This window comes from Haliotis cracherodii, unplaced genomic scaffold (assembly GCF_022045235.1).
Source record: "Haliotis cracherodii isolate W230 unplaced genomic scaffold, xgHalCrac1.p SCAF_6, whole genome shotgun sequence".
Lineage (NCBI taxonomy): Eukaryota > Metazoa > Mollusca > Gastropoda > Lepetellida > Haliotidae > Haliotis > Haliotis cracherodii.
The window spans coordinates 28,021,821-28,045,420 of record NW_027266319.1 but is presented as its reverse complement, the minus strand read 5'-3'; the positions used below and the strand labels follow the sequence as shown (position 1 = coordinate 28,045,420).

Sequence of the window (23,600 nt, the reverse complement as noted above, 5' to 3'; positions counted from 1 at the left end):
ACGCTGTTTTCAGGAGAGATTTCTTTTGAATATTAAAATGGTTTTATCGAACTATTTAACAACAGAAAAGTAAATGAATATAAACATGAAGTATAAAATTATGTCAGTGCATGATTAAAAATATGCCTTTTGTAGGTATTTGTGAAACGAACAAGAGGTTTTTAAATTCAAATCAACCCCGACAATAATAGTTTTATCCATTTGTCGTCTCTTGACAAACTAACCAAAGACATCCGCAACAAAAAATGTAATTGGTTTGTCTTTACAAAGGGGACAGCTGGGGCATTTCCTTCTTTAATTCCGCCCCAAAGGTAATTTCAAGACAATTTTTTTAAATAAGCCTTAACAATGCACACGGAAATATGCACTGTGCGATCTTATGGACTGGCCATATACTATTGGGGGTGAGGGTGAGATTGGTTTAAGGCCTGTATTTTGTTTCCGACTCCCTAAAAATAATAAATTACAGGTCCTTAATTAAGCTTTAAATTTATAACTTTTTCCCTCGATAAAATAGAGCTGTCTTAATTTCATAACCGATAACAACACATAGGGCTGCAAGAAGTGGGGAAGGGCCTCGCAGTGACAGCTGAATAAAAGCAAACGCGACGTATCAATATTTCTGCGTCGTTGTTTTTCCTAGATTGAATGCGTGTGTGGGAACAGAAAATCTCTTTGTCCTTTATTTTGAAGTGGAAAATTCTAATTAGTCAGGTGATAGAAGAACAAAAGCAGTATATTCAACGGAGAATAAAATATGATGAAGATATGATTAGCCTTTTCTATTATATTTGTATCACTGTAAGGTTAACCTGTGAATATCCGGGTTAGAACAGGTCTTCAGCAACCCATGCTTGCTGTAAAATGCGATTATATGCTTGTCGTAAGAGGCGACTAACGGGATCGGGTGGTCATTCTCGCTGACTTGGTTGATGCATGTCATCGTATCCCAATTGCGTGGATCGATGCTCATGATGTCAATCAGTGGATTGTCTGGTCCAGACTCGATTATTTACAGACTGCCATCATATAGCTAGAATATTGCTGAGTGTGGCGTTGTATAATAAACAAACAAACAAACTGTAAGGTTACACTTCCCAGTGCGTGTGGCCATGCAGAGGAGTGCAGTAGCGGGTTTAGAGTTATCTGCTCTTGTCGTATTACTCTTGGGTCATTTGTAACCAACTCGTGTAATTCCGGGACAAGTCGGGATTACGGAAAGACGCGAGTGGTCACTTAAACGTCTGGAACGTGGAGAGACGAGGCGGAATGAGGAATCAAGGGATTTATGGCAAGGGATAGTCCCTAATAGTTGTTTGCGAGATTGGTGTAGTTGTAGATGGACGGAGAGATGTAGTGAATGCAGTGTACAAGTCACTCCTTGGACTGTGATTATTTAATGGCAATGTTTAGGCAGTTCAGTTGTTGTTTTTGAGTTTTACTTTCACTGTTGTGTCAACATGAGTATTGTCGACAATACTGTATTATATGGACTGCAATGTTAAGACTCGAGTTATTGTTGTTGTCTGCTGCAGCAGTGATTTTCCTGCTACTTCACCGCGGTCTGGCTTAGATATACTTGTGGTTGACAGCATGAGCAACGACCCATGCTTGGATGCACAATGAAACAGTCAGTCAGGTCTCCGTTTTACGAGACACATTCTGCCCCCACTCTCCACGCCCCGATCCCCACGAGGAAAAATGGAGACTTCCGGAGACAAGTTTTGAATCGAATGTGTACACGATAATAGGTTTTATGTTTCATTCAATGTTACGTTTGTCGTGGTAAATAACCTCAATTAATTGTTTCTAAATATTAAATGACTAAGGCGAGTTAACAGTACGGAACCCAGGTATATTCATCAATAGGTTCCCCACTGTTCCTACTGACCAGTCAAGGTCCGGGTTAGAATAGGTCTTCAGCAACCCATGGTTATCGTAAGAGGCGACATTGCTCGTCGTAAAAACTGGACTAAATCGCCAGACTCGCGGACTCGGTTGATTCCATCGTATCCAAAATGTGTGAATTGATGCTTATGATATGTCTGGTATAGACTTTATTATTTACAGAGCGCCTCTTTCCGTAACCTGCAAGAAAACTCGCCTCCCGATCGATGAATATTTCGTGCGAAAATACGACAAAACAATCAGAATGCGAGTATTGTCAAGTCCTTCGTCAAAGAATCCCCCAGAAATACTTTTTTTTTATTTTACATAGGTCTCTCATCTGAAAATATACCCAAGACACAGTTAAATGTGTTTAATCATACCGTATAATTCCGCACGTCCCAATATGCTTTAAATTGCATCTGAAATATATATAATATATGGGAAAATATATTACGCAAAGAGTTGACAACTGTTTTAGATATGCCCGTTTGCGCTAAGACGGAACCCGGTCGCAAAAATGGCCGTGAGAGGGACACGAGTCGCTATTCAGTTTGTCCCGGAATAACACGAGTTGGTCACGAATGTGAAATGGACGAGTGGTGACGAATGACACAGCACGTGGAGCACGGCGTGACATCAGCTGGTACCGTGAGTCCAGACCCCATATTATATTAAAAATTACCCACTATAATAGTGGCGCTATTATCTCTTCGTGGAACAGGTCCCCAGGTCCCAACCACTGGTGTCTTTACGACCATAATGGACTCTGATTCCTTAATCCGGAAAAGCGTTCATCCATACGATTACATTATGAACGGTACAGTCCGTATTATTGAGGGTTTACAAAATCACCGCTGGTGTCCACTCAGACAAATGTTGACAACTGATGTCTCTGCTCGCAATTTTGTGAAATGTGAAAAGTGAAATGTTTTGATAAACGTTACGGGAGTTCACTGATTGTGTATGACTGCTCGTGTTAGATGTCTGCAAACAACCAGTATACCCACTCTTAGCTCTTTCTGTTTATGTCGGACATACAATCATAACCCCTCGTCCATCATAAATAGGAATACTAACCTTACAATATGTGGAATTTCAAAGGCATTATTCTTATTACACATTACAACAGCATACGGGTATGTTAATACCCATTGAACTCCTTTGAAGTGATGATACTGTGTTTACATATTGAGAACAGTTTATATTGGGTCAACGAAAGCATTGACAGTACAGGCGATACAAGCCGTCGACACATCACATGCAATGATCGATATTTGTGTTCATCATGGAAATACCAACCTGACATCGTGTATGTTGAAGTAAAATTACTAAAGAATTTAAACTAAAGTTAAATTAAAATTACTACCTTTTATTGTGCTGCAAAACACACTTATGCAAGCAGGGTCACAATTTATTAAAAAATAAGGAAGAAAGATTAGGTCAGGACCAAGACTTGTGGTATGACGTCGAGTTATCTTTGAATTCAAGCTGGCGAGGTTCTACTTTTCTTTATGCGTGTAATAATAAAATTTAATCATAATATGGTTATTTAAATTTCGAATTCAATTATTGGATATTTACTTAAAGTGTGTTGTGATTGAAATGTACTTCGAGTCAGATCACAATGTATGTGTTGCCTGAATTAGCCCCGTTTACACGACAACGTTTACTTATGTAAGTAAATATACTTACGTAAGTATATATACTCACATAATTAAAAGTTGTCGTGTAAACGCATTTGCTTACGTAAGCAAATATACTCCAGGAGTAATTTACTTCAACTCAAGAGGTCGTGCAAAAGTATATTTACTTATAAGCAAATATACTCCTGGAGTAAATATGCTTATGTGAGTAACATTTGGCCGTATAAACAGGGCTTAAATAAAATAGGTTGTTTTTTAAGTCAACGGTGTCCCTTTTTTGATTCTAGTTATTCAGTGGCTCAAGCAGGGGTGTAGCGAGCAATGTCCAGATGATAGCTGACCGGTACATTGGCAACAGTCGGGGGTTATTTGCGTCATCGCACGTCCCCGGGGAGGAACAACAACAATTGACGATTACTTACTTATTACTTATCACCCGGAGTCCAAGCCTCGGGAGCTTAATCAAAGTTGTCAATAGGTAGATATTATTATCACTGAACTTTTAGCCATCACCACTGCCATCATGTTTTGTATTTGATACTGTCATTGACTATTGTGTTACCACTCCATTGCTTACTGTCATTGTAATTGCTTTGCTGGGGTGGGGAAGGACACGATGGCCTGGTAACAGGGAGCAGATTGACAACCCGTGCAGCCCGCAATAGTGTGGTGAAGTACATCTGGAGCTATCGTTCTGGATAGTGTCACTTTCTGGTGATATATGTGCTGACGTTTGGTTTATTTCCTTTTCTTTAGACTGAGAAACCACTTTGAACACTCCTATATACTGACGTTTTTTAATCACACACTGACACAATCACCTCTGTGTGTGTTTGATTGAGCGTTTCGTTTTCATGAATTTGCGGAATACTGGTGTTTAACTTGCCACACAATCAATTTATTCTAGATCCCCGGCATGTGAATATATGGTAACTGTCTAACTGGTGTAATTACACAGTCAAACACCGTTGTGTCGAAGTTGAAGGGACTCACGTAAATACTTCGAGTTATCCGAGGTTCGACACAACCGAAAATGATAAATAAAAAAGGAATATGCAGGGACCATGTTTTAACTTCGAGACAACCGTAAGTACGACACATCAAAGTTCGACACAACGGTGGTTGACTGTATATGATATATTTATGTTATACATATGGTGTCTCTGATTCTCTGTGTGTGTTATGGGGTTTATTCAAACCAGTATGTTTGAATCATCTTTAATATCACTGCACCGAATTTAATTATTGCCACACATTCTTTACATTTGCTATCAAACTATAATAGATACTGTCATGCAACAAACATCGGTTCTGTTCCAGTGTTAATGTAACACTTACAGCCGGATGCACCACGCACGTGCTGACTCTGTAGGGATGGGTAAATCATCACCCTATTATCTGCCACTTCCTTCTGTAACGTCATCCTATGGGTATCGATTCCGCCAGATGGCAGAGTCGACAGGTTGTGTGAACACCATTTCATAGGTAATGTATATACATTGTAGATCCGTGTTTGGTAAAATATAGACGATTTTGATGTTGAAATATCTGAGATAAAGTTTCGTTGTCTGACCAAAGTGTCATTGCGATGACCAACCCGCAACATTTGCTGTGATGTGGACAGTGGGGATGCGTGTGTTCTGTTCAATTAAAGACGGTTTTATCGTATTGTCATCAGAATGATGTCATTTTGTTTTGCGATTACCCCGTATAAAAAACAAGCTTTGAACTCCAAGTCAGAAAACTTTTACATGTTACATCTTGAGCGATCACGATCAGTTTTGATTGGTATAAATAAAAACAACAAACACCTTTCCATAATCATAAGAAATCTCTGCTGAAAGTCGACTGTACGATTCCGACTACATTTTATAAGCATGTGTTTATGAATCTCTGTCAAATAGTGATGACACCAGGTGTTCTTGAAAAGGTGAAGTTCTTCCTTACATCAGAGTTTAACAATTGACAGTTCTGTAGACATATTAGTCAGCAAACTAATCATGTCCAGACCAGACAAGCCATGCGCAGACGATAGCGTGGGCGTAGATCGGTGCCAGGCAGGCAGGCAGGCAGGTAGGCAGGCAGGCAGATTGTTCATTATAGTCACAACTCAATAAAAATGCATTGAAACGTCAAACAGTACATAGTAACAATATCAATACAATTTGAGCCATTACATTCAATATTACATTCAGTTACATATGTACAGGAAGCCGTGTTAAAAGTAATACATTGATGCTAAAAGCTATTAACGGCTATATACATAAGATTTTCGCTTTAAAAGTATATGACATTCATCCTCAACGACAGTTTTACAAAACAGACCGACTCTCTCGTGTAAAACAGTTCCATCACAACGCCCCGTTCCAACACAAATAGGGGCTACACCACATCTGAACCTTGCTAATGCTCTCCTGTGTGATCTGGGGATATTACATTTTACATAATATTCAACACTACATGCAATTTTAAAATCACCATATCACCTCAATCACCCCCCCCATGAAACCAGTACACCAGGGTATGACGCTAGACAGTCATCCGGGTTCGGGTGGTCACAACAGTGAACTTTGAAAATATACTGTCAAGAATTCCTATTTATTGGTTGAGGGCAATCGTATACATGTAGTGGTCAATATGGTTACAAAATAACAAGGACATATTAAAACCATGTTTCCAGAAGAACCGGATTCGTCTCTGCATTCCCAACAGTCACTGTGACCAAGGCGATCCACTTCAGCAACCATTCCGACCAACATGACGTCATCACAGATGTTCCTAGCCCTGGTCATGCGTGTAAACCTACCGTTGACGCCTGACGAGAAATCTCTAAACCAACATTACTCCATCTCCGGGTGCTGTGCATTTTTTATCACAGATATCACACATTCACTGACAGGCGATGCTACAACCTGCTCGCACTTACCAGTGATATGCTTTAAAAAGTGCTCGATTATCATTGGTGTGATATTTTCATTACCTGGACACTACATGAAAGTAGAATATCATATAGGTGATGAGGATAAATATAGAACCTTATAAATGCAGGGTTGTTGGCTGCCACGTCCAATACATCATCATGTGCGGCAAGTGCGTTATCACGGCGTTCCTTCTATGTCTGACATGGTCTGTGTGCGTGGATGGATGGGTAAGTGTTACACCAGACTTTTTGGTTCCAAGCTGGAAACGTTGAAAAGCAACACCTTAGAAATTTTGACTACGTAAGTGATTTTGTTTAATATTATTACTTACGACTTTGAGAAAGGTGATCAAGAAGGCGAATTTTCAGCAGAATTATTTTGTGCAGAAGCGTTTTGATTGTAATCGATCCAATCTCTTTAAAATCTGATGTTGGTTCTCGTGCCTGCTAAACAAAGATCAGGGGACATCATATTGTGGATCATGTTATAGTGAGTGAGTGAGTGAGTTAGGTTTAACGCCGCTTATAACAGTATTCCAGTTTTATCAGGGCGTGTCAGCTTAATGTGGGAGGAAAGCCCGAAGTGATGCATGTCTCAGACGTTTACCACTTCGGTGAAACCCACGAGCACGGGTATGGTGCTGACAAACCTAGAAACATAATCGGGGGCGAACCGGAACCGGCGAACTCTGCACAGCGAATTGCGGCGCCTTAGATGACTGGGTCACCCGTGCCCCCTGTATCACGTTATAACTACCTTTCAAATACCAATCAGAGCTTCGCTCGGGAAATTGACAGTCTAATGTATTTTCTAATCATGCAACCTCGAAAAGCTTAACACGGGCTATTCCCACCTACAGTTAGGGGTGTTCGACTGATTCCGTCAAAATCATCGTCTTTCGAAATTATCTCGCTTAAAAAGATATGCATTTGAAACAGAAGAGACTTCCAGTAAGCCGTGGGAAGTATTAGAGTAGTACTATCAGGTAATTATTTATATATAATCACTTGTGATCGAGTAGGCAAACAAATTTTCATCGTGGGTCAAACATTGGTTTGTATAATCCAGACTCTATTATTTACTGATCACGGTGATATAATACAGGCAAATCTGTGATATTCTAGTTGTTTTGTCTATATTTGTCTACAGGATCTATATCGACTATAATTATTTATTATTTATGTATACATTGTAGTCACTATATGACTGAAATAATGCCGATGTAACGTTGAAGTGTGACTTAAACATTCACTCTTATCGTCCCAATGTATATCTAGGTCTGTGGATTGCAATCAATACCTGACTGTTCACATACTGTTTGACCTAGGTTCAGATTGTAAACAGCTGGCATATGGGTCGACTCGACCTCGTTCTTTATTTCAAAATGATTAAACAAATCAAATGTACAGTTTGTACTCAGTACATAGTCTACAGCACTTTGTACATTACAAGCCATTATTTTTATAACATTATTTATCTGTAAATAACCATATAGTTTCCTTCGCGCCGCCCTGATTTGTTTCTGTAAACAATTCCAAGATAATGATTTTACTAGTTTTCCGTGGTTTTTTTTCAGTTTTCACTACTTCAAACTTAGAACTGTGTATGTGTTTTAATTTCACAGGTATCGGTTTTGTTGCTCCTGGCCTCTCTAGTAGTGGGGCCAGAGTTGTCCCAGTCGTCTATGGCGCCGCGATTCACTGTGCAGAGTTGCGTCCCTTGGGCACGCCAGACACCTATGATTGTGGGTTCGAATCCTGGTTCGCCCCGATTATGTTACTAAATTAGCTTTCCTCCCACAATAAGCTGACACGCCGTGATATAACTCGACTACTGTTAAAAGCGGCGTTAAACCCAACGGACCCACTCACTCACTCACCTCTCTGGTCGTCTCCACGGGAGCTGTCGCATTGATGCGTCTCTGGATGACTTCTCGAACTTTCAGTACCCTGTCACACGGTGATTCTCCGGGCGCTTCATGCACATTGTATAACATCTAGTTGTTGAGTCTGTGTATACCATCTAAATAGTCCATTTTTTTATTCGCGACTGTCGATGGTTTTCTTCGTCGGTGTATTTTTATCTTCCTCATAAACAGACAGACAAATCTTAACAATATTTATCGACAATTTATGTTTCCAACACTTTCCATGATAATTAGGAAGCGGACGTAATATATTTCTTGCTAGCGTCCATATACTTTTGGAAAAAGAATTTGTGGTTTATCGGCGCCTCTGTTGCCTGGTGGCACACTCACGTGACTACAGATACGAGTGAGTGAGTATGGTTTTACGCCGCTTTTAGCAATATTCCAGCAACATCACGGAGGGGGACACCAGGAATGGGCTTCACACATTGTACCAATGTAGGGAATCGAACCCAGGTCTTCGGCGTGACGAGCGAAAGCTTTAACAACTAGGCTATCCGACCGCCCCCTACAGATAAGAAGGTTGCAAGTTCGATTGACTGAAATAGAAAGAAGACATATGTGGTTTTATTGTACATCATTATGCACATCTTTGGGCAGATTATGTTCAAATGCAAAATAAATCTCTAGCGAGGGACGTTTTATAGACTATCCCAGGTACATGGGAGCCTTCTGCTTTGAAGGGGGGTACGGGTGGCCCAGTCGTCTAAGGCGCCGCGATTCTCTGTGCAGAGTTGCGTCCCTTGGGTACGCCAGAAACCTATGATTGTGGGTTCGAATCCGGTTCGCCCCGATTATGTTTCTAGGTTTGTCAGCACCATACCAGTGCTCATGGGTTTCACCGAAGTGGACAACGTCTGAGACCTGCACCACTTCGGGCTTTCCTCCCACATTAAGCTGACACGCCGTGATATAACTGGAATACTGTTAAAAGCGGCGTTAAACCTAACTCACTCACTCACTCTCTGAAAAAACTCCAACCTGTGTTGTCCACCTGTTGGTGCACGTGCAATGCACGCAATGTTTCCAATACGACACCTGTATGCACTAATATTGCAGCTCATAGTTTCTCTGTTTGTTGGAAAATGTTCAGGTACCAGAATTATCCCTTTTCATCAGTAATAACTTTCCTTAATTTCAGTTTTCCTCGGAGCAATTTCACAGACGACCAGCCGCTCGCATGTGAATGTTTTAAAACAACGATGTATAAGAAATGGAATAATTGATCTTTTTTCATACCTATAGTGGCGATCATCGTCAAAAGCCAAGGTATCAGGGGCAAGAATACAGAGAATCGCCGACAGTTACATTGGTTCTAATAAATGGGCTAAGTCCAGCAGCCACACCACTGGAGTAAACACAAACAAGTGTAACATCTTTGTCGCTGATGTCTTCAAGGAGGCAGGAGTAAATGTTCCCCGAACGTGAGAATGTTGTTGGTATTTTTTATTTCTTATTGACTTATTTGAACATTCCTGAGTGAACAATGTTAACGTATTTCAAGCTTTGTCGCTATTGTAATGTGGAGGGAAAGTATAAAGAGAATAGCAGACAAATTAAAGTAAACGTTCCTGGCGGATGCTCTATGCTGTGACAAGAGGCATGACTTCAACTTTCCAAAAGTCAACTTTCCCTTCAAGCAATGTTCCAGCAGCTCCAGCCTTTTGTGTTAACATTTCACAACCATCGAGCATGCTCTTTCGACCAAGATTTCAAAGAGCATCATACGACTCTTGCTCAGAAGTTGTTTGATCAAGGTTACAACATTCAAGGCCTCAGTAAAGTATTCAAAAGTTTTATGGTAGACATGTGGAGGACATTTCGAAATTTGACGCATCAGTGACAAAAAATATGTCCGATGCAATTCCCTTTTTTGACTTGTACCATTATGTTCCCATGTTTTTTCAGGTGAACAGTTGACTTGCTTTTGCATGTATTTGGGACTAGTGCCATCTTATGTGTAAACCTATGTCAGTCTCTTTATCATTTGTTTTAGATCACACTATGTCTTTGGTAGTGGGGGCGGTCGGGTAGCCTAGTGGTTAAAGCGTTCGCTCGTCACGCCACGACATTGGGTACAATGTGTGAAGCCCATTTCTGGTGTCCCCCGCCGTGATATTGCTGAAATATTGCCAAAAGCGGCGTAAAACCCTACTCACTCACTCACTTTGGTAGTGGGTACCCTTCTTTTCTTCAAAATCGTCGATCTGCCTCTGGGCGTTTTCTAATATCGACTTGTTCCGCAGTACGCCAACCACAAAGAATATTTAACCTGTCACACAAATATTTGGGGATCCCCATTCTTTTACGCATGCCTATAAGTATATCACGTGTTTAGGGACCGGCCATTTAATATGCGAGGGATTTTTTGTTTGAGTTAGATCTTTTTCATCACTGACCGCTTCAAGATATTCAAAAGGCGGATCATGTTTTGGTGGGTTTTAAAGTTAAAAAAGAAGCTCCAAACAAAACAGAATATATACTCATACATTTTTTCGTCCACAGACTAAGCCGGAGATGGCCAATAGGAGCTCGAGAGTGGGGAAACCCCAAATCTTTGTTTCTCTGGGTGAATTCTTGTTGGACCAATCACAGAACAGGTCAAATTGGTGACGTCATCGGCGGTGGAGGACACGTGGGCATAGTAACGGGATACAGGCAAACAACCAGTGCTGGAACATATAAAGTGCTGAAGAACGATTGGGGATATCGGAGTGGGGGTCCAAAAGTCACTTTCTGGAGATATGTCTGTTAAGTGTGTAGTTAGACATGTCCACCCGATGATGAAATAAAATCACGGAATAAAACATGTTTTGAGTTTCTTTTGTTAAATGTCACTATTGGTCATAATGTAAACTAATTAAACCTTGCTTCAATATATTTCGGTGTTGCTTAAAAGTCACTGTACAAATCAGGGTATATATGCAACCGTGAAACAATAAATGATGCTTGGTAAAGTACATTTCTTAGTATACTCTTCATATCCGTACTAGCATTATTTGAATTTGAATTATATACGAATGGTAGAAATTACAATTCCTTTCCCCTGATGCTATATGTATATACCATAGAGTCAATCAGGATTATTTTGAGATGACATGTTATTTCCATTGGTGCGGCGTTCCAGCCAAGATCTAGACGTCTCATTTAGACGTACGTGAAACTTAAACGTCGTATGTTGTCAGGATAATCCTTTACCACACGAATGATCTACATCGTACAGTTTGATTCAAATGACGAAGTAGTATTTAAACGAAGTGAATCAAACGTGCTAACTAAAAGACTGCCATGTGACCATAACCATGTAATGTATGACAGGCCCGTGCTATGCAAGATAGGGTTGCAAGACGTTTTACGGAAATACGAATGCTAACATATGACACTGGTTTCCCTGGCTTACAGTGTGCAATAATATCAGGATATGACACGACACGTTTGCTAACTGTCGAGAAGGGCATATTGCATTATATGAATATATTTTGGCCATCACAGGTGCGCACAAAAGATATCACAGGAAATGGAGGTTTTTAGCTATATGCCCGTCTCGTCGTGTAATGTTTATTGGGCAAGTGATACAGCACTTATTCATTTGACGTCCCTAAACACTAACTGTAGACCTAATAACTACCAATAAGTCAGATGATATAGTGTATGAATTGTTACAAAGATCCTCAATGTTTCTTAAAATTCATCTACAAATAGCAACTCAAATGCAAACTTGCACAACGAAGATACTGATATAATGGCGTCTGAAACACGTGACACGCACATGGCCGATAACATAAATGGAAATATCACTTATGGCAAGACTTAAGGCGGAACAGTCACAGACATTGATACAGACGAACCCAGGTGGCAATAGTTTTCTAGTATGTGTGCGTGTGTGTGGGTGTGTGTTGGAGGGGGGGGGGGGGGGGGGGGGGGTTCTAGGGGTGTGTGTGTGTGTGTGTTGACTGTTGCTGTTGACTCGCTAAAAGGTTGGGTATGGAATACCACTATTCAATATATTCCCAATCTCATTATAATCAGATCTAAGTACTCGCTGTTGCAACAGAAAGTTGTGATGAGACCCCATTATACGTAATTGTATAATGTGAAAACCATAAGTAGATCCACCTTTGTTCGTGACATCACTATTTGCACTTAACATTGTTGTCCTAAATGAACTTGCAAAACTACTTCTCTTTCTTTTTCACAGAATTATTTGCACTATTTTTGCCTTAACTCACTATAGATATCTGTACCAAATTAGGTTGAAGTGTTATCAAATTATAACTTCTTAAGTCGGGGGCACGGGTATCCCAGTCGTCTGAGGCGCCGCGATTTGCTGTGCAGAGTTGCGTCCCTTGGGACAGAAACCTATGTGGGTTCGAATCCCGGTTCGCCCCGATTATGTTTCTAGGTTTGTCAGAACCATACCCGTGCTCGTAGGTTTTAATGAAATGGTAAACGTCTGCATCACTTTCGGCTTTCCTCCCACATTAGGCTGACAAACCGTGATAAAACTTGAATAATGTTAAAAACGGCGTTAAACCCAATCACTCACTCACTACTTCATAAGTCAGGTGATTAACACATTCTCATGAACAATCGTGATTGTTAGATTATATGTGCACAGCTGGTATACGCCTTACACGACCAAAGTTTTAAGAAAGAGGATTATTTTTGACAAAAAATCAATAGGACTATCTAGAAAAGTAAAATTAATTAATCTAAGATCTCTAGGTTTACAAATTAATATAATTATTTCAGAGAGGACAATTTCATAGTTGAACAGTTAGCAGATGGTATTATATAGGCAGTAGTATAATCATGGCTTCAAATTTATGTTGGTATTTAAGGCATGATATTGCAGTATGTTTGAAAATATTGAATGGTATAGTAGTATGTTGGACAATACGTAATGGTATTGTAGTATACCGAACAACAAAAGTTCCTGTGACATTGAATAAGATATTATGCAAAATTATGTTTTTTACCAAATTTGAAACAATTTCGGTTTGCAACAGATAAAAGACTCCGGTAAATGGTTTAATTTACCATACTGACTGCAGAAAAAGCGTTATTTCATTTTAAAAAACATGAACATGCCAAAATGTCAATTTACAAATCAATAGCGTGTGTGTCCACCACTGGTTGCGATGCAAGCAACACATCTTCGTCTCATGGAATGGACCAGGCGTCACACAAAGTCTGTCCATATCTGCTGGAACATGTTTCGAAGTGTCTGGAACACGTGGTTGACGTCGAAGGCGCCGATCCATCTCATCCCTCATCCCTCGATTGGTGAGAGATGGGGAGAGCGAGCCGGCCAGGAGATGACATTCACCTTGTTTTGTTGAAAAGAATCCTGAACAAGTCGAGCAATATTATGCCGGGCGTTGTCATGTTGGAAGGTAATGCCTGGGCCATGACGACGCAAAAACGGTAGAACAACAGGGCCGATGATTTCCCTCTACCACTATCAAACGGGTCCTCTGTCTTGCTGTAATCCCACCCCACGCCATAACGCTGCCGCCCCCCAACCGTATTGTATGTTGGACAATACGGAATGTTGGAGGATATGGAATTGTATTGCAGCATTTGGAGAATATGGAATGGTATAGTCGTATTTTAGCTTTCTATGGTTAATAATACAGGACGTCTTGCTATGTACATCTTGTGTTTGTCTTTATTTGTTACATTTTTTTTCCAAGGGTAGAGATTGCACATAAATGGATTACTGATAAGCGGTGATGAAACCAGGTGTTCGCAAAAAAGTCATATACAGCTGTTCCTTTCGGGACATGTGTAGTGACGGTCATCTTGGATCAGATACATCTAGAAATATTGGTGTTATCGGTATACAGTTTGTGTATACGACACATACCCAAACCATTAAGCGTTTTGGTTTGGTTGTTGTTTTACACCGTACTCAGTATTATTCCTGCTATATGACAACGGTTAAACCATTTAACAAGTGACATATAACAGAAAGTCAATAGAGCTGAGTCTATTTACTTACATAATATATATGAATCAACATTTGTATAACATTATACAGTTACTGTTTCAGAGAAACATTTATACAAACTGTTTAAACTTACTGATACGAGATTATTTCCATACATATCCTGAGCTTCATGGATTAGCTTAAAGTATCAAGCTAGAGTGAGTGAGTGAGTTGGGTTTAACGCCGCTTTTAACAGTATTACAGTTATATCACGGCGTGTCAGCTTCATGTGGGAGGAAAGCCCCAAGTGATGCAGGTCTCGGACGTTTACCACTTCGGTGAAACCCACGACAACGGGTATGGTGTTGACAAACCAAGAAACATAATCGGGGCGAACCGTGATTCGAAGCCACATACACAGGTTTCTGGCGTGCCCAAGTGACGCAACTCTGCACAGCGAATCGCGGCGCCTTAGACGACTGGGCCACCTGTGCCCCCCTGTATCAAACTAGAACGATAAGGTCAACATATGCATGAATGATGTCGATAAAGTAACAAATTACGACCAAAACTTGTAGTTTTCTTTGTGCTGACTGACACAAATGTTATCATGAATGATTGTATAATTAGAGTGAAATACGGGGTGTTTTGTTTATATATAACAAACTACTTTGACCAATTTCCACTGGTTAATTCATGATCATTTGTAAAATATGTTGAAGTGTATTCATTTTGTCCGTACACAACTATATGTTCATCAAAAGAGATGGTATATATTAGACCGTTCTAATTGGACCGTTTTAATTAGACAAGAGGAAATATTACACGGTATTGAAATGTTGAATTTTAATCATAACATTTGACCGAGAAAAGAGTAACATATTACATGATATAATTTAAAAGTGACCTGTACAGTAATTATAGAATAGGTTATAGAAAATGATACACGTATATGCATGAAATATGGGATATATACCTCAAATTTTACATACATGTGAATATATAGTGATGCCACAAAAGGGTTGCAAATTATAAGCACACATGGAAAAACACATCCACAGATACAACCCATCTACGTCCCATGTTGGCTACTCGGGACCCAGTTGGAGCCGATGAACAAATACCAAGAGGTCCACAAAGACTCAAGTTAGGACCCATTTCACAGCCAACATCATATTAAAGTGGGCCCCTACATGTACGACAGTTCAATGTAGTAGGTGTGCCCATGTAAAACTACTGACATTTAAAAGTAATGTAAAATGCAACGAAATGCAACTTAAGCGACAAAGGGTTTGACATTTGAGGTTTACAGGAAAAGTATTTCTAATATTTGAACATGAACAAACTTATTTTGTCTTAGTACAATAAGGGAAAGACAAATCAAACTTATGGTGAGATATTCATTTGGGGTCAAAGACTTCCTCATGGCTATATTTTATCTTAAAGTTGTAAGAATCGGCCGTTTGCAATCATTTTTCATTGCTACACTTTCAGTAACGTGTTTGGTTTAAATACAACGATCAATGACAATATTAAGTTGTATTTAGGTAGATGAAATACTTTACTAAAAATCTTTACTCTTTCAATGATACGTATGTGATGTTTTAGTGGGTTTTGACAGAGCCCAGCCAAACACTTCTGATGGAGAGGAAAATGGATCTATGTAAGGGATGTTTAATGTACCATGTAATGTGACACAAAAATGTGGTAGGTTGGTACATATATTGTATCAATCCAAACGCATTCCCTGATACCCCTGTGATCTTTTAGTGTGTTTTGCTTGACTGGGTCAATCCTGTACAAACGTATTTTTGATACGTTTTGAAAATATAGGCATAATAGTGTTCTATGTCAATAAACACATCAGGTGAAGCATGTGAATGTCTTCAGTGGGACGTCTTTAAATGCATGCTTGAATTGAGAGTATGTAGACACTTGTAGTTTTATAGTGAAAGAATGTAATGTTTTGTTTGTTGTTTAACGCCGCACTAAGCAATATTCCAGCTCTATGACGGCTATATGTAAATAATCGAGTCTAGACCAGACAATCCAGTGTTTGACATCAAGAGCATCGATTCACGCAATTACGATTACATACATCAACCAAGTCAGCGAACCTGACCACCCGATAAGCTTACGATAAGCATGGGTTGCTGAAGACCGATTCTTTCCCGGATCTTCATGGGTCGTGGACATGAAGAAGTGATCCATGTCTAGACGTTCACCGCTTTGGTGAAACCCACGAACACAAGCATTAGGGTCTGAAACTCGATTGTAGAGTACATACCAGTCGAGCATTAAGTACCAGACTGACATAGAGTATCAGGTTACGTCGCTGTAAAAGTGCAATATTCCTGGACCCGACGTTAAACTATTCGTATCGCTACGGCGGCGTTATTTCCAAAGGTTTAGCTTAGCCTCGGTGCTACGGTGATTTTCTGTTGGGCACCACTACATTTTCCAGTTTAAAAAGACAATGCCTGAATTCAAACAAGGACATACATGCGATGTCTTAAGATTGACATCTGTTTGTATAGTGTTGATAGGTGGTACATGTACGTGCTTCAGCTATTGCGCCTGTCTCAGTAGACAAAGTCACACACAAAGACTTCTCTGTTCGTGGCAGCTGCTTGGCTCCGGGCGAACATCCTTGTTTATCTTGTGTATTATATCTCTATTCCATTTTGACAAATACCCCGGAGCCATTCTCTGCCATGACAGTTTTCGTTTTGAGTACCAGTCAAATAGCTCGGTGCTAAAATAGACGTACGATCAAAGTACTTCTCACGAGCGAGAGAACGTAAGTACCTCGTCACAACTTCGAAGGATTTAGATGACATCAGTCCAGCATAGAAACTGTGTTGGAGAATGATTCCAGAGTATTTGTCATAATGAATTGGAGACACAATACACTGGACACTCTAGATTATTGCATCAATCAACATATATAAGTTTCACCCCTCTCCGTTCAATATTAGGTGCAATGGGATAGTATAATAACACAAAATACATAGAATATCAAGAGTGAGTGAGTATGGTTTTACGCCGCTTTTAGCAATATTCCAACAATATCAAGGCGGGGGACACCAGAAATGGACTTCACACATTGTACCCATGTCTGGAATCTAACCCGGGTCTTCGGCGTGACGAGCGAACGCTTTAACCACTAGGCTACCCGACCGCCCCAGAATATCAAGATGGACAATAACGATTTAAGAATGCCGAAACATGACCTTCTCATTGTGAATGTGGATAAAGCTGGAAATAATTATCTCAAAATTTTGACTCTTGTATTCAAACTTGTAAAACATCCAGAAGAGACATTTATAACAAAATTAAAATAAGCACATGTGTCCACTATCGGGTGTAAGCATTATCCCGGCGCTATATTAAGAGTTTAAAGGTAATTTGCATCGTCTGTCCCAACAAACACAAGTACATGGTAAACTATTCTGCACGTGAAACGTTTAGCTAATGAAGATGTGCACGTGACATGAAGGCACAAGTGGGTTTGATTTGTGGGTGTATAAGATGCATAAATATTAACGAGCGTTTAGCCAAAACAAGATAAAGTTTTACCTTTAAACCACTCAGATGAGCAGTTAAGCAAGTCTGCTGGTCTGTTTTCAGAATATTTAACTTTCTCAAGGATAGGTTCTTCTAAATTCTAGACCATTAACCTGTTCAAATATAAAAACGTGTTTTTATTAAATGTTACCTCCCGCTCCAAATTAACAATTAACTATGGAGACATAGAGGGGAAATCATTAAAAAAAATGATTGATTATTTGTGTATAGATTCGCCAACCCTTATCCTACAGTATGAAATATATATGAAGGTGATCATTTGACAATAATGCTCAAACCACAATACAGCCAAAACATTATCTCCCATACACAGTAAAACAATTACCTCCCACATGGAACTAAAACAATTAACTCCCATATACAACTAAACAATTACCTCCCACATGAAACCAAACAATTACGTTTCATATACAGCCAAAGAATTACCTCCAACATACAGCCAAATAATAACCTCCTATATACAGCAAAACAATTACCTCCCACATGGAACCAAAAAATTACCTCTCACATACAGCCAAACAATTACCTCCCACATGAAAGCAAAAAATTACGTCTCATACACAGCCAAACAATTACCTCCAACATACAGCCAAACAATCACCTCCAACATACAGCCAAACAAATACCTCCCACATGGAACCAAACAATTACGTCTCATATACAGCCCAACAGTTACCTCAAACATACAGCCAAACAATTACGTTTCATATACAGTTAAACAATTACCTCCAACATACAGCCCAACAATTACCTCCAACATACAGCAAAACAATTACCGCCACCATACAGCAAAACAATTACCTCCACCATACAGCTAAACAATTAACTCCCACATGGAACCAAGCAATTACGTCTCATATACAGCCAAACAATGACCTCCAACATACAGTCAAACAATAACCCCCATATACAGCACAACAATTACATCCAACATGGAACCAAACAAATACCTCCAACATACAGCCAAACAATTACCTCCCACATGGAACCAAAAAATTACGTCTCATACACAGCCAAACAATTACCTCCAACACACAGCCAAATAATTACCTCCAACATACTGCCAAACAATTACCTCCAACACACAGCCAAACAATTACATCCCATGTACAACCACGTAATTACCTCAAACATACAGTCAAATAATTACCTCCCATGTACAGCCAAGTAATTACCTCCAACATGCAGCCAAACAATTACGTCCCCTATGCAGCCAAACACTTACCTCTAACATACAGCCAAACAATGACCTCCCCAATCCCCCCCCCCCCCCCCCCCCCCCCCCCCTATGCACAACCAAGTAGAGCCTAACAATTATCTCCAACATGCAGCCAAACAATTACCTCCAACATACAGCCAAACTATTACCTCCAAAATACAGCCAAACAATTACGTAGTCTATGCAGCCAAACAATTACGTGTACCCCCGGGTGAAATTACCTTCCTAGGATCTGAGTAATCTGATTGTCGGATGTCTTTTTTTCTAAAAGTAAGAAGTGGCGATCATTTGGAATTGTCTTTTGACACACACTTCACAAACTTCAATTTAAATCTTTGAAACATAATAAACTAGCTAACCTCTCTCTCTCTCTCTCTCTCTCTCTCTCTCTCTCTCTCTCTCTCTCTCTCTCTCTCTCTCTCTCTCTCTCTCTCTCTGTGGGGGGGAGGGGGGGAGGGAGGGTTACGAAAGAAGAATAACATTTTTAGATCTTTACAAACCAATTGTTTCAGGAAGTAATCATCGGACTACACTAACCATTTCTGGAAACTTCGGTACCGTATACAGATTTTATGTTTAAATGTTTAACATTTAGCCAGCGACCTCCTTGAATGTATTCCTTTGCGGCTTCTCTTCTAAATCAACCAGGAAGCACGTGTGACAGTTCTGTGACATATGACATCCACAAAGGAGAAGATGTTCCTTAAAATATGGTCGTACGTAGACGATGTGTCTGCCGTGTGACGAGACTATGACAGGCATGGTTTACTCGTGAACACGATAAAATTATACACATTAGATCGGATTACTTGCAAAAATTGTGTGTGTGTGTGTGTGTGTGTGTGTGTGTGTGTGTGTGTGTGTGTGTGTGTGTGTGTGTGTGTGTGTGTGTGTGTGTGTGTGATATACCCCACTCAGACACGGTATATTTACTCCGACCTGCCCAGTTATTGCTTTATCCTCTTATAGCGGGATCACCAGGCAGGGTAACAATGAGAAACCCTGTTTTAACGGATTATGTGTATGCCGCGGCCTGGGATCGAACCCCGACCTTCCGCATTCTCTTCTCTACACCACATAGGCCGTCTTCCCTGATAGGAATAAACCAAAACACATTTCTTTCCATATATAAATACACACAGAAATTAATTAAGCACCCCATGACAAAATAAAGAACAGTGATATACCCATTCAGGCTTCATGATGCAAAAAGACATGTAAACGTGAAGCATGATACGAGTTTCAGGTAAAGCACTTTGATATTGATACAAGTAAGGATATATAAAGTGGCAATTATCCAATTGTTCAGTCGGTACACGTAACAATGGCACGTGGAGGCTGTTAGGGGTACGCCGCTGGTAAGGTATTGGCATGCATGACACAGGTAAGTCATTCAGAGCCATTGGACGTCAAGTTGGCTATGACGACAATGTCATCAGCATACCTTCGGTAAGAAAATACCGACAGAAGTAAAGGACCGACCACGAGCTGGGCTACCGCGAAAGACTGTATGGGAAGACAGGGCTCTAGCACGTTGTTTGAGGCGACAATCTTTTGCTACGAGTAAAGGTCTGAGAGAGCATCTGCCAACAAGAAGTGTCCGAAATGGGCCAAAATCATTTGGGTTGAAGTCAAGAAAGGTCATCAGGCGTCCTTCGTATACGCTCATCAGCAGAGTCTTCGATTGGCTCGAAGTCATTGGAATCTAAGGACGTGAAGACGAATATATTGGTCTGATGAAAGCAGATTCACAGATGGGCGAATGTGGGGTAGGAGACACAGAAACACGGCGTATATGTCTTGGAACAATGTACCAACAGTCCTGTGTGAGGGATGCTCCGTCATATGGAGAGCAATATCTCATGACTGTAAGCTGGACATGGTAACAGTACGAGGCAATCTCAACGGCGACTGTTACATCCAGGACATCCTCAATCCACATTTTGACAATCATGCACTTGCCACTCGATCCGTGTTTACGGCGACAATTCTAGACCCTATCGTTATCGTGCTGTGACTCCATTTATGCAAGTGCACGCTATGGACCCTTTGTCTTGGCCCGCTATGAGTCAAGATTTGAATCCATTGAAACATGTTTGGGACATTCTTGGATGTCGGCTGCAGGCAATGGATTCACCAGTACAGAATGGGGCAGCTTTAGAGGCTACATTGCATCGGGAGTGGCAGCAGGTACCTCTTGGTCATATCAGAAGACTCATGGGAGGAATGAGGAGACAAAGGGCGGTTACACTCGCAACTTAGTTTCAGGATTGTGATTATCTTTGTAAGATAACATTGAACGTCTTTGGACAGTAATGGTCGTTCATGCCTGATCAAGGAACTTCCCAGGTCCATAGTTTTCGTGGTTATCAGTTTTGCTGCAATTACAGCACTATCGCAACTGTGTTATTACTGCAATTAGAATATTGAACATTTGTAATCATTCTCTCTGTGATCATTAGTCAAGAGTCTAATCTTCCACAAGACATTTAATTCTCCACTATAGCTCAGGCGAGACGCGAATGCTACCTTGTTGTTGTACGGATATGGTCGCAAAACCAGGGGTTGTTTAAATAATTTCTTGGTGTATATATGAAATCAATAGGATCTGTATGAACCTCTCTTGGTTTCGCAATCTTGATCTTTGGAAAGAAGTTGAATGTAGTTCGACAAGGCTAGAAAGTCCTTTGTAGTATTCCTTGATCGACGTAGTTTTAACACATTTCTAATTGATCATGATTGACAGCTACCTCGTCTTTAATACTTATCTTTCACAATTGTGCACATGCAATTATACCATGTAAGCTCAAGGCGACGCATGTATAACATTCAATCTCACTAAAATCAGGCCTTTCACTCGGATGATACATGCTTTTGTTCCTCTAAGTCATTTCGGAAGTAGGGGCAAGGGTGGGCCAGTCGTTTAAGGCGCCGCGATTCGCTGTGCAGAGTTGCGTCCCTTGGGCACGCCAGAAACCTGTGTATGTGGGTTCGAATCCCGGTTCGCCCCGATTATGTTTCTTGCTTTGTCAGCACCATACCGGTGCTCGTTGGTTTCACCGAAGTGGTAAACATCTGAGACCTGCATCATGTCGGGCTTTCCTCCCACATTAAGCTGACACGCCGTGATGTGACTGGAATAATGTTAAAAGCGGCCTTAAACCCAACTCACTCACTCTATCATTTCGGAAGTTGCACATATCTTACAATCTGGTTTTCACAGTTGGACAGGGTAAGGGGCTTGGCAGGACAGGAGTCTGCAGACAATATCAGTGTCAGATCTGGCCTGCAGTTAAACACTGAGATCCACAGAACCAATGTTGATGATGTCACACCACAGTCATATAAAGTCGCACGTTTACCCGTGTGTCACAATATCGTCATTGTGTAGGGTATACAAGTGAACAATAAACGCATACTGTTTCTTGATGTTTCGGTGGGCTTTTTATATGAAACAGGATGTGTGAAGCATTCTGGTGGAGTGGAATCTTTCTACCAAGATTTCAAAGAGCGTCTTGCGACTCTTGCTCAGAAGCTGTTTGACCAAGGTTACAACATTCAAGGCCTTAGTAAAGCTTTCAAAATGTTTTATGGTAGATATGTGGAGGACATTTTCAAATTTGACACACCAGTGACAAAAATTATGTCCGATGCAATTCCCTATTTTGTCTTGTACCACATGTTCCCGTGTTGTTGTTTTTCAGTTGAACAATTGACTTGCTTTTGCATGTGTTTTTAACGGGTGCCGCAATTGGGGCAGGATACGCTCACCATTTCGCGAACACCTGGTATTATTACTATTTGATAGTGATTCATAAACACATGCTCATTATATAAATTGCCTCTGCTTTATGCAGAGATGAGATTCCTATTGGATTTTGAAAGGTTTTTGGTCGCTTTATTTTCCTGAATAGTGTAACATCATGAACTAAAGTTACTCAAAACATGAAGAACACGAAGGCATGTAAGAAGGGTAGAAGCAGATATGTCTCGAGAATGTTCCAAAAATCCGGGATGAAGCCATGTGCATTCTCAGGTGTTCTTGAACGCGAAGAGACGAGTTACGAAGTGAGTGAGTGAGTGAGTGAGTTTGGTTTTACGCCGCTTTTAGCAATATTCCAGCAATATCACGGAGGGGGACACCAGAAATGGGCTTCAGATATTGTACCCATGTCGGGAATCGAACCCAGGTCTTCGGCGTGACGAGCGAACGCTTTAACCACTAGGCTACCCGACCGCCCCCGAGTTACGAAGAGCTGTCTGGCTACAAAATGGTTTTCAAGAAAAACTGACTTGTGCTGACATGAAATTTCAAAGAATGCCATCCTGTTAGTGTATTACAAGCATTGGTACATCTTGAAGCAGAAGTGTTGCGATCTTTCAAGAGATCTGTTCACCTTTGAATATGTTGGACCAAAGAGCCAAAGATTCACATCACGAATCAGATATGTGTTCGTCAGTTGATTAAGGCCTTTCGAGT

The 23,600-nt window shown here is 40.5% G+C and overlaps 1 protein-coding gene across 1 annotated transcript; it reads left to right on the top strand.

Moving 5' to 3' along the window:
• The first annotated feature begins 6,549 nt into the window (after positions 1 to 6,549).
• Positions 6,550 to 11,175, top strand: LOC139446072 (uncharacterized). The gene is made up of 3 exons (XM_071227341.1): positions 6,550 to 6,681; positions 9,627 to 9,805; positions 10,887 to 11,175. Exons 1-3 carry the CDS (start codon positions 6,550 to 6,552, stop codon positions 11,134 to 11,136), a joined length of 561 nt encoding a protein of 186 aa, XP_071083442.1. The 3' UTR covers positions 11,137 to 11,175.
• The last annotated feature ends 12,425 nt before the right edge of the window (positions 11,176 to 23,600 follow it).

Excerpts from the sequence above, each read along its gene's own strand:
- LOC139446072 (XM_071227341.1), top strand. The coding sequence starts at position 6,550 with ATGAGGATAAATATAGAACCTTATAAATGCAGGGTTGTTGGCTGCCAC. Across the intron at positions 6,682-9,626 it reads CTGTGTGCGTGGATGGATGG|TGGCGATCATCGTCAAAAGC; the intron begins GTAAGTGTTACA and ends TCATACCTATAG. Across the intron at positions 9,806-10,886 it reads GGAGTAAATGTTCCCCGAAC|ACTAAGCCGGAGATGGCCAA; the intron begins GTGAGAATGTTG and ends TTTCGTCCACAG.